The sequence below is a fragment of the Gekko japonicus genome, unplaced genomic scaffold, assembly GCF_001447785.1.
Source record: "Gekko japonicus isolate JY-2015 unplaced genomic scaffold, Gekko_japonicus_V1.1 scaffold1333, whole genome shotgun sequence".
Classification (NCBI taxonomy): Eukaryota; Metazoa; Chordata; class Lepidosauria; order Squamata; family Gekkonidae; genus Gekko; species Gekko japonicus.
Window position 1 is genome coordinate 517,113 of NW_015160252.1, and position 11,869 is coordinate 528,981.

At 44.7% G+C, this 11,869-nt stretch overlaps 1 protein-coding gene across 1 annotated transcript in view; it reads right to left on the minus strand.

Moving 5' to 3' along the window:
- MRPS35 (mitochondrial ribosomal protein S35) overlaps positions 1-11,665 on the minus strand; it is a 23,929-nt gene extending 12,264 nt beyond the window's left edge. Inside the window, exons 1-4 of the mRNA XM_015414326.1 lie at positions 11,622-11,665; positions 10,497-10,664; positions 7,097-7,157; positions 3,931-4,070 (exon numbers count right to left, since the gene is read on the minus strand). Coding sequence (XP_015269812.1) covers positions 3,931-4,070; positions 7,097-7,157; positions 10,497-10,640 — 345 coding nt within the window. The 5' untranslated portion in view covers positions 10,641-10,664; positions 11,622-11,665. The remainder of the gene's footprint in view (positions 1-3,930; positions 4,071-7,096; positions 7,158-10,496; positions 10,665-11,621) is intronic.
- Positions 11,666-11,869: the final 204 nt, after the last annotated feature.

The following is an 11,869-nucleotide window of genomic DNA, read 5'->3' on the forward strand; positions in this document are numbered from 1 at the left end:
ACCCCCCCCCCCCCCCCGGGAGCCACTAACAGCACTGAGGGGAAAAAGTAACTTTTTCCCCACCATAGAGAACAATGGAGGGGATGGGGGCAACCTGTTTGGGGACTTGTAGAATTGGACCCCCTGGTCCAATGTTCTTGAAACATGGTGGGTATCTTGGGGAGAGGCTCCAGCAGCTACCCTACGAGTTTGGAGCCTCTCCCTCAAACCCCCTCTCCTCCAGCCCCCAGAATATACCCTATGTTTTCACCACTGACTTTAATGGCCCATAGGATATAATGGGCCAAAAGACTCCCAAATCGCTGGTACTGACTAAACTGACATGCGGGAGTCCTACTGCCTGCGGAAATCGATTCTGCCTGATTCGGCTGAATCCAAATCGGCCACATTTTTTTTTGCACACCCCTAGTGGAGAAGGTGTATGTTGCCGTGGTTACTATCAGCCATTAGTCGTCAGACAGAGAAAGCAAAGCAGGAAATTGGAGGAGAACTGAGAGACTTTTGGGTTTTGTCCCTCTTCAGGAGCCTTGTATGAGGAATTCATTTGAAGGCTTGGGCCATTGCTTGTGGCAACTGCGGTGTAATTTTGACTTTTATCTACACTGAGTACAGGACTGTTATCTTGTTTTCCTGTTTTCTCTCCCAATTTGTCCTTGGATTTAGTAAATAAAGAAAACTATTGATTTGTTGAATGTGGAGTTCCCCGCCTTCGTGCAGCAAATAGCCCACAGCCAGGATGAAGAGCACTATCAGAGTGGGTCCCTGGAGTTACAACTTCTTTACAGCACCCTGTGCAGAAGTTACAACATTTTCTTCCAGAAAGGGCCAAAGAATGATTGCGTGGAAGTGTACACAGCTGTTGACACAGCTGGATTGTGTGATGTCAGGACAGAAAGAAGAGTATTCCTCAGATGCAGAAGCCAGAAAGACTGCAGTTTTAGGTAACACCATGTGTGACAGCAGGAGATGGTGGGTGGGTTAAGTAAAGCAGCTGAGCATACAAGGGTAAGTGAGCGGAAGTTCAGCTGATGACTAGAGAGCTCTGTGCACAAGAACGCTTAGTGTCCCTTCCACAATGCATTTAGTAAATCTTCAAAGCCACAAGGGCTTGAAACTTTTTAAAAAAAAATCAAAGTTGAAACTCTCAGAAGTGGAATTCTGTGCTGTTGCACTGCATGAGACCATGCACTGTCCGGCAGCCCTCTCCAAATGAGCCACGGAAGCACTCGGGTCTACATCTACCATTTCTTTAAGCAACAGAAGGAGCTGGGAACCGTGCCACTACGGAATCTTAATGGGGAAAGCAACACGATTCATATACTGGGGAAAGCAACACGATTCACGATTCATCCCCATATAGGCCCCAAAGAGCACTTCGGTCGGGGTCACAGTACCGGTTAGTGACCCCGGGCCCAAAAGAGGCCAGGCTAGCTACCACGAGGGCCAGGTCCTTTTCGGTGGTGGTCCCCATCTGGTGGAATGAGCTCCCGGAGGAGATCAGGGCTCTGCGGGACCTTTTACAGTTCCGCAGAGCCTGCAAGACGGAGCTCTTCCGCCAGGCTTTTGAGTAGGGGCCGTCGCCGCCACTACCACCACCGCATAACTGCAGAGCAGGACCGCCGGGGTGGGCCGATGAGTAATTGGAACATCATGGCTCATGGTGTCCCCCTTCTGACTTTTGACTTCTGACCTCCTCCTGATATGCAATGGAGAGAGCGCAATTTTAGTCCTTCATGTATCCTGTGAGTTGTCAATGTTTTTAGCTTGTGTTTTAATTTATCTGTTTTATAGCACTTTGTGCCTTGTAAGCCGCCCTGAGCCTGCGTGTGGGGAGGGCAGGATAAAAATTGAATGAAATAAATAAATAAATATATATAAGGGAGAAAAAGATAATGGTGGGAAGATTTTGGAAGAAATTTGGAAGTAAAAAGATTTAACAAGTTTAATAGAAACCAAGAGTTAGGCAGACATCCTAAGCAGAGAATAAACAAGCTACACTGATTTTGTGACCCAAAACAGACTTGGAGCTGCGGACTGCAAAAACTGTCTTCAATCAAGGGTTTAAACAGCATGAAACATCAAAAGCTCAAAGTAGTGTCCAGGTACAATCAGATTCTCCTGTACAGCAGTAAAATCTTAGGATGAAATGGGTAAAATTCTGGACAGCATCACTTCAAAACACAGGTCTGTACAGCTTCATTATTTTTTTAAATTTAGTAACTCTGTAACAGACTAATTGCACACCGTGGATCTCCTTCGGCCAGTCCCTTAAGCCTAGTACTCACTGAAGTGGTAAATCAGTGCCTGAGACTCTGGACTGTACCACTTTGAGAGGCCACATGACTGACTGCTCCTTTGCAACGGGGGGGGGGGATCTCTTCATCTACAAAAGGAGTGTACCAGGGAAAAATCTAGGCTAGAAGACTTCTCCCCAACTTAGGTTTCTAGGCAGAGGGAACTATTTTTGTCCTGAAAGAACATTCCATCATGCAAACCTGCCGTTTACCACCTTAGTGAGAATCAGACCAGAGTTCCCAGCCAACAGCAGCCTCAATGCCATCTGCTTTTCACCTTCAAATCTCTCTCTGCCCCACTCCTCGCAGCAGATTAGGTTGTCAGGGAATTAACAGGATGCCGCCACAAGACAGGATTATCAATCAAATCTGATCTGATCAGTGCTGGGAGAGGCCAGATGGCTGGCTATTTCATTTTTAAAATAATCAACACGCAGGACACCTAACAACACGCAGCCTTTGAAGATGAACACTCTGACGGAGAGGAACGGGCTGTTGTATCTACAGAAAGGAATAGGTCTCTAGGGTTGGCCATTTGAGGGACAGGACATCACTTCAACCTGGACACGGAGATGAATGTGACCTGCCTCCCACTGTTATTTTAAGGATCACTGGGAATGCAAAGTGCTTTGAACACTAAAAAAAATGCATTTTGTAAATGCTACAAATAAATGCTAATTAAGGCCATTCTTGGTTTGCATCAGACTTCTCTCGTCCCTTACCCTGTGTCTCCTATCCCTCATCACCTTCAATTTTCTCCCCAGAGTCAAAATTTAGATTTGAAAGGTCCAAGGAGGTTCCTTTAGCTTATGCTGAAAAGTGCCAAAGACACTGACAGAACTGTACTAAACTATTCCATAAAAGTTAAAACAATCATAAACCACCCAAAAACTCATTAAACCCAAAATAATAGCACAGAACCCTTGAGGCCACAGGCTACATTGTTCCATGTTCCATGTTCCCTACCAAAATGGCTGCCCTGTTTGAACAGGCACCCAGTAAGTGCGAATACGGGAACCCAGTTACACTCAATTTTACTGCAGTATATGCAACAGCACTCAAAGCAAATAGCTTTAAATGCTACTTGATATTTACGTATTTAAAGTAAATTATATCGCTTCTCAAGTATAAAGGTACTCAAAGTGGTTGCTGTTTGGTGTAGTGGTTAAGGGTGCGGACTCTAATCTGGGAGAACCGGGTTTGATTCCCCACTCCTCCACTTGCAGCTGCTGATGTGACCTTCGGTCAGTCACAAGCTCTGGCACAGCTGTTCCTGAAAGAGCAGTTTGTGTCAGAGTTTTCTCAGAGCCACTCACCTCACAGGGTGTCTGTTGTGGGGAGGGGAAGGGAAAGGAGTTTGTAAGCCGCTCTGAGACTCCAAGTGAAGGGCAGGGTATAACCGCCGCCGCCTCCTCCTCCTCCTCCTCCTCCTCCTCTTCTTCTTCTTCTTCTGTTTATGCAAAAAATCATTGGATGCTTATTGGGCAGGTCTTACTACAGAACTGGTTGCTTTCTCAATGGCAAATGTTTTCTATCTATGACCTTTTAGTGGCAACAACTTTCAGAATCAAACTCATTTTAAGAACCCAACCTGGGGGGGGGATACACATACACACTCCTTCTGCAATTTACTTACTCTTAAGGTCACCACTCTTGCTTTAGGGTTACGAACAGATGGGCCTGCTGAAACGTAGTCTGTTGTTTCAGTTTCTATGGGGAAATGCTGCGTACATTTCTCATCGTTATCCAGGGCAGCTGGCCACTCTGTGCAGAAGTCTAAAGAGTCAAAATTTCATTTCATAACATGTTAGCAACTGTTACAGCAAGCCAGCCAACAGAATCTCATGTTAGCAACTGTTACAGCAAGCCAGCTGTATTGATATTATGTTTAATAATATCAATTTCACCCCCTTCCCATGAAATAAAGACAAAAATTACATTTAGAAGAGAAGAAGAAGAGATTGGATTTATATCCCGCCCTTCATGACCTGAAGGAGTCTCAGGGCAGTTTACAATCCCTTCCCCTTCCCCTCCCCATAACAGACACCCTGTGAGGTAGGTGGGTCTGAGAGAGCTCTATCAAGAACTGCCCTTGAGAGAACAACTCTGACCCAAGGTCACACCAGCAGCTGCATGTGGAGGAGTGGGGAATCAAACCCGGTTCTCCCAGATTCGAGTCCGTGCTCCTAAGCACTACACCAAACTGGCTCTCACTTAAAAGTGAGACATAAAACTACATGGAAAAAGTACAAGTGAGTGAATGAACAGACCCTTACAGCTCTCCCCATATGCCTTTACCATTCCCTCTGATGCTCCTGATGGCTGTAGAATATGACGTCTCTTCCACATCTTTTACCTGTATCCCAGAATGGTCTCAATGATAGCTTGTTAGGGCAACACAAACAGTGCACAATTACCCAAATTCTACACCAAGCCAAGCCATATAGGAAATCTTCATGTGATTCACTGGGGGTGGTGGTGGCAGGGGTAGAATTCTGAAAGCCACTCTTCCACTGTCCCTTGTATATCTGGGGCATGAACACTGATCAAAGAGTGATTCACATTTCTTATGTTATGGAGGCTTGAAAATTCTGGAGGCTTGAAAATTCTGAAGAACTGCTTAACCAGATTGGAGGGGCGAGGAGAAGATGCCCACCAAACCTTTGCCAGCTTGCCAAGCCACTTCTGTGAATATTTTATTACGTTTACCAAAATTTACATCCCACCTCCCTGCCCACACAAGGGTCACCACAGCCGCTAACAAATGAAAACATACATAATAAAAACCACATTTTAAAACCATTTAAAACATCCCCATGCCCAATTAAAACAGAGCTAAATGACATAAAGGTAAAGGTTCGTTTGCTCGAAAGCCAGTCGAATCCGACTCTAGGGTTGCGATGCTCATCTCCATTACAAAGCCGAAGAGCCAGCGCTGTCCGAAGACGTTTCCGTGGTCGTGTGGCCGGCATGACTAAACACCATGGCGCACGGAACGCTGTTACCTTCCCACTGAAGTGGTACCTATTTATCTACTTGCAATTTCTTGCTTTCGAACTGCTAGGTTGGCAGGAGCTGGAACTAGAGACGGGGGCTCACTCCGTCATGCGGCACTCGGGTCTCGAACTGCTGAACTACTGACCTTCCACAGCCTGCAGTTCAGCGTCTTAACCACTTGAGCCACCGCAGCTGTGCGGTGGCTAAATAACATAGAGAGACACAAAAACAATTAAAACATTGGTCAGGAATGAGGGAATATCAAGCAAAAGAAAGAAATCTTCAACTGCTGGCGGAAGAGGGCAAAACAGCAGGGGACAGACAACGCTCCCTGGGGAGAGAGTTCTGGAGATTTGGTGCCTAAGCGTACTTGCTTCTGTGGGCCAGATCCCACAGGCCTCTGACCACCTGGAACACCTCACCTGACCTCACTGTGCAGACGCAATGATGGCAGGAAAGCGTTGTTTCTTTGCTGCCGTCACTGCCATGGAATGAGCTTTTGCCCATGTCTTACCAGATTTGCCCCAAGTCTTCCTCCACTGTCTCTTTAGCCATCTCCCTTGTCTTTTCATCACCCACAGCCCTTCAGTAGACCAAGGGGCTACCTGTGCTCTAGTGAGAAGGTACAGGGAGAAATCATGTTAACTGCCTGGGTCCTTTCCTCATTCCAGAGGTCAACCTGGCCACGAGAGGAGCACCAACCATATCAACAGGAAGTTCCCTAGAGCCATTAGAATGCATCAGGCTTTCGGGGTGGATTATTTTAATATATTCCCCCATCCCTGCAGAGTCGGTCTCCCAGTAAGTCCGAACCCTACCAAACAGCAATCTATCCATGACAAAGGAACAGTCCTCAATTCCTCCACAATTAGATCATGTTCCTTCTGCCCAGAACAAAACACCAGAGCAGGAGTGTGACCTGCATAATGTGCCAGAGCAGTTATTACCTGAGACAGGCCCATGGTTGCCAAGGAGGCCATGAAATCCAGAGCCACTCCTGACAAGTCCACCTCAGTACGAGGGTTGAAGTCCCCCAGGACAACTAGCACAGGGGTTCTCAACACCAACCCCAAGACCACCTCTGTCAGCTCAGGAAGGGAGACTGTTAAGCAGTGAGGTGCTGTCTACACTAACAGGTACATTAACAAAATCCCAGTTCTGTCTCTCAATCTTAACATTGGGTACAAAGCCTCAAAACAGGTAGTGTCCTGAATATAGGCATGAGTTCCATACTACCTCCACATAAAGCTGCTGTAGCACAATCGTGCTTCTGCATGTGGACACAGCATAGGCAAGTCCAATCGCATGCATCTGTCTCTGTTACTGACATGCTCCTTCCCAGTCAGGTACCACAAACAAAATACACGTAACTGCATTGTTCACAAACAATCCTGGACTGGGTCACAGAACTGTTGACTCCTACACATGAAGTCAGGCCCGTATTCCCCATTCCTAGACACAACTTACATTTCTTCATTTGCTTTAACAATCCATAAACCCACCTGTTCTCACAGGCAACTGGGAGCCAGATTAAAAACCATAGCACAGAACGTTTAAAACAATGAACAATTGAAATAGCCACCAGCAACCTTACAAAAACCCATCAGTTAACCTGTATAGATACTTCTTAACCTGTCCACATTAGGCTTCTAATAGCTGCAAAATTATTAACTGCTTATACATTCTTTTGATTCACTGGGCACCTTTGGTAGAAGTAAAAAAATGCAGATTCATTAATTTCAGGTTTCTCTTTATGGACACATCTTTATTTTGCACCAAAACTGAACACAAAATATGAAACTCACCTTTAAGAGCAGCACAGTGTTTCCTGATGGCAACCGGTGTTAGATGCAAGAAATTGGGGATCTGAAAGAATTATATATAGACTAATATCTGAATGATGCCAGAGGACAGAATTTAGGATAGTTCTATGCTGCTAGGTTAAAACACAAACATCAATTAAAAAGATCTGGCTACCAAATAAACAAGATTTCTTTAAAAAAAGACAGATAAAATCAACATGTATTAAAAACTGCAGCAATATTTAGTCAGCCACTCGTAATGCTATTAAATGTTCAGGCAAACAAATCTCACCTAAATGCCATCGAATTAAATGCCAATTTAGTGGTTATGACAGGAGTTCCACATGCAAGGTGTACTAGTGAGAAGATTCAACCACTTCACACTTGAAAGTGGAAGTCTCAGAGCAGGGTCTCTGAAGGCTTTAAGAACTGGGCAGATTTTTATGAATGACTCAAGGACTGGTGTCATTCAGAACCTAAATCCCAGAACATTTAAGGCTTTATAGAGCAATACCAGAGCTATGAATTGTGCCCTGAAACAAACACAGCCAATGAAGTTTTTGTTTTAAGTACTAGGAAAACATTTTCTCTCTTTTTGTTTGTAGAAGTTCACAGCCTTGCAGCAAACTGGTCCAAGTTTCCAAACAACGCTCGCAAGCAGACCTATATATTACAGCAGCTTATGCTGGGTGATACTAAATTATGAATAACTGTGATCTGAAAGGAACAACTGCAGCTGAAGCCACTTAAAGGTGTTTTGTGCCACACATGATACTTGGATGCCCACCTACAAGGCTGGCTCTGGGTCTAATAAAGACCCCTCCACAACAGGTTGAGTTCCAATTCAACTACATCACCAACCAATAATATTTCAGTCTTATCTGGATTGAGCTTCAGTTTATTAGTCCCCATTCAGAAGAGACTTGATGGCACTTAACACACACACACTCAGCACATCACACACCTATTCACCCATGGTCTCAACTAGGTCTGATGAAAAGGAGAAACAGGACTAAAAAGATAATCAGCTTCATCCAGGAACATGTGAAGTTAAAAGCCAACACTCTCGGGAACACCTTGCTTCAAAAGGGGTTGTAGGCAGCTAGCTAGTAGTTGCCAAAACCATTCTGATACACAGAAGGCTTCTTTAAGACTGACCTCATGGCTTCTGACCCCAAATTCCTAGAAAGTTTCTTCCAGGGGTTTCATATAGATGCTAAATAGCATAGAACAGGGAGTCCCAGGATGGTGTGCCCATCATCACCACGCTGCCTGCAAAATGTTTTAGAAAGTGGGTGGGGCCAGTTGGGGCTTGAGCCCAGCAACACTGCTGATTAGCCACTGGAGACTTGATGGGCTGTGCGGATTTTTTAAAATGTGGCTTTGGCAGCAGCTACCACCACAGTACATGAATCCTCACTGTGTGAGTAAAGGTAAGCTATAGCAGTGATTCTGTGGCTGCACCCACCACGCTGTGTCATGATACCAAATATGCTTGCAAGCTCAAGACATTTGGGGACCATTGGCATAGTAGACAGCACAAATGGAGGGCGAACAGGGAGCAGTCTCTCTCAAGCCATCTCCTGGAACCAATCTACCAGGTAGACGGGGAACCACTAAAGTGCAGAGTCACTATCCCATTCCAGATAGTCTAGAGCAGGGGTTTCGAAGTCATTTGTTATGAGGGCTGGATTTGACATAAATGAGACCTTGTTGGGCCTGGCCATGTGGGTCATAAAATGTAATGCCAGGTTGCGGTGATATAAACTTTATAAAGGATACAAATACAAAGGTTTTTTTTACTTAAAAACATGCTTAAAACATTAGCACTTTTGCAATATTTTGTTTTTTAACAGTGATAACGGACACCTCTAGCTCTGAATTATTACATCAAAATGTCTGTGCTATTGCAATCTTGAGTATGCTGTTCAGGTGTGTATCTGTAAGCTGCAAACCTATGATGACGCAGCAGCAGCAGAAAAAGAAGAGGACAGCCAGTTCCACTGTGACAGAAGCCCTCCAGGGGCCTGATTCAGCCCCCAGGCCACATGTTTGACACCCCTGGTCTAGAGGCTACCATTGCAAAAGGCAGTGAGAGGTTCAGGAGAATCAACAGTCACATTGTTCCATCTCTCTCCAAGCACACAATGTCCACCAGTGCAGCAAAGGCAGTTTTAGTATCAAAACCAGGTTGGAACCAAAACTGAGAAGATATTCAGGGTCATCCAGGAATGTTATCAGGTTGATGGGCCAACATACTTGGGAACATCTTGCCACAAAATGGGTTACTAGCTAGCTGGTAGTTGCCAAAACCACTCTGGTTCAGAGAGGACTTTCTCATGTGATCTCATGGCAACAACGACAAGAGTTTAATACCGTCAGAGACCAATCGAATAACACACACAATGTCAGTAAAATACACATTCAGATTAAGACATCTAAAATAAAAATCAGGACTGAGTTCTAGCGATAAGCCAATTAGATGCTTCCCTCTACAAATTGCTTCCAGAGTCTTATAGCTTGTCTAGCAAATTTTGCCACATTTAGGGTAATCTTATGGCATCCTTTAAAGAGAGATAGAACTGCCCTCTCCTTCAATGAAATATTAATTTACCCTTCAGGCTGAATAAATCATCCCTCTCTCCCCAACATCGACAGAGGTCAACCATACTGGGGGTGGACAATTCATCTCCTAGTACCTCTTCCATGTCCTCAGGCCACACTAATGGAAATTCATCCTAGCACAGTGTATTAGACTCGTCTCTGAGCATATCCCAAATTTGCACTGACAATAAAGCAGAATCCAAATCACAATGAATGCAAGTGGTTTTCTCAGCAAATTCCACAGAATGTGTCTTGAGGAGTCAGATGGAGAAGATTGCTTTGAATAACTGCACTCTAGTTTCTGTTAGCTGCAAATGTTCCTTCCACTTGTGCAACTACTGTTTATTACCACCAGTCCCTCAGCAAAGCAGGGAGCCAAAGAAGTTCTAACCAACAGGAGTTTTAATTTTGAATTGAATATACTTTATAGACAGCAGCTGCCTTGGGGACCTATAAATATCAATGTGGTGTACAAAAGTGAAGAAGAGATTGGATTTATACCCTGCCCTTCACTCGGAATCTCAGAGCAGTTTATAATCTCCCTCCCTTCCCCTCCCCACTACAGACACCCTGTGAGGTAGGTGGCGCTGAGAGAGCTTTCTGAGAACTGCTCAAGAACAGCTCTGAGAGAACTTTGGCTGACCCAAGGTCACCCAGCAGCTGCATATGGAGGAGTGGGGAATCGAACTTGGTTTTCCCAGATTAGAATCCATGCTCCTAACCACTACATCAACCTGAATGAAATGAACACCACACATCTGCAACAATGTCATTTTGAGAGACCAATATTTAGTCTTACCTTTATAAGTTCCAAGTTGCCTTCTTTCGCCGGAGGTACTCCCCTTTTCACTGGGTAGCCCATCCGAATGGGGAGGGGCACTGAGGAAGGTTTAAAAGCAGCTGCTGCTGGGTACACGCTGGTCCAGTCCTGATCAACCTCCATCTTCTCAGTCCTGGGAGTTCCAGACTAACAAAAGTTGCAGAGGAAGAAAACAAGGTTTGATGGTGATCTGTATATTCAACACACAGAGGAATGCTACTTGCAAAACTCAGTCCTCTGAGATGGATTCTCAGGAACCTCAAACATAAACCAGACTAAAGCCACCCATTAGAATTCTGGCTGATGCAATCCTCCAGTGGAAGCAGGTCTTGGAATTTGATAGGTTCAAATTCCTGCTCTGCCAGAAAGTTGGACCAATTACTATCTCTCAACTTCCTCTCAAAAACAAAAATTCATACATAGAATCACAGAGTTGGAAGGGGCCCAGAGCATCCCTGTCAAGTGTTTGTCCAGCCGCTGCTTAAAGACTCCCAGGGAGAGGGAGCTCACCACCTCCGAGGCACCTGATTCCATTGTTGCACAACTCTTACTGTAAAAAAGTTTTTCCTCATATCCAGCTGGTATCTTCCCGCTGTTAATTTAAATCCATTATTGCACGTCCTGTCCTCTGCTGCCAACAGGAACAGTTCCCTGCCCTCCTCTAAGAGACAGCTCTTTCGTATACTTAAAGAGAGCAATCATGTCTCCCTTCAACCTCCTCTTCTCCAGAATGAACATTCCCAAGTCCCTCAGCTTTTCCTCATAGGGCTTGGTCTCCATGTCCTCATATGGCTTGGTCATCACCCTTCTTTTCAATAACAATAAAAAGCCTTTTTATTCGAATTATTCAAAGACTACCTTTGTTTTCTTGACATGTCATAGGTAACTAGAGTATCGCAGTGCTGAACATTCCTAACATTGAACATCAAAGCTAGGACCATAGCCTGCCTGGCAGCAACTTGTCAAACCCTTTGCATTGATTTACCCAGTTTAATTCTGGGTATCAGCTTCCATGTGCATGCACACAAAAGCTTATACCTAGAATTAAACTTTGTTGGTTTTAAAATTGCCACTGGACTCAAACATGCATCTTTAACTTCTCACCTCTCTCCTTTGTCTGTCATTTGGCCTTCTCTTTTGTACTGACGCACCTGTAATATAAAACCTTTTTAAAGTATTAGAATACAGAAATCATGACACAAGAACAAACTCTCAAATCCCATTCAACACAACTCCCTGAAGCACAGGGGGGGGAAAGTACTAGATGAAGCAGGTGCAGTCTGCTAAACAACAATACAACCAGTGTTCCCTCTAAGCTGAGTTAGTGTGAGCTAGCTCACAGTTTTTTAGCC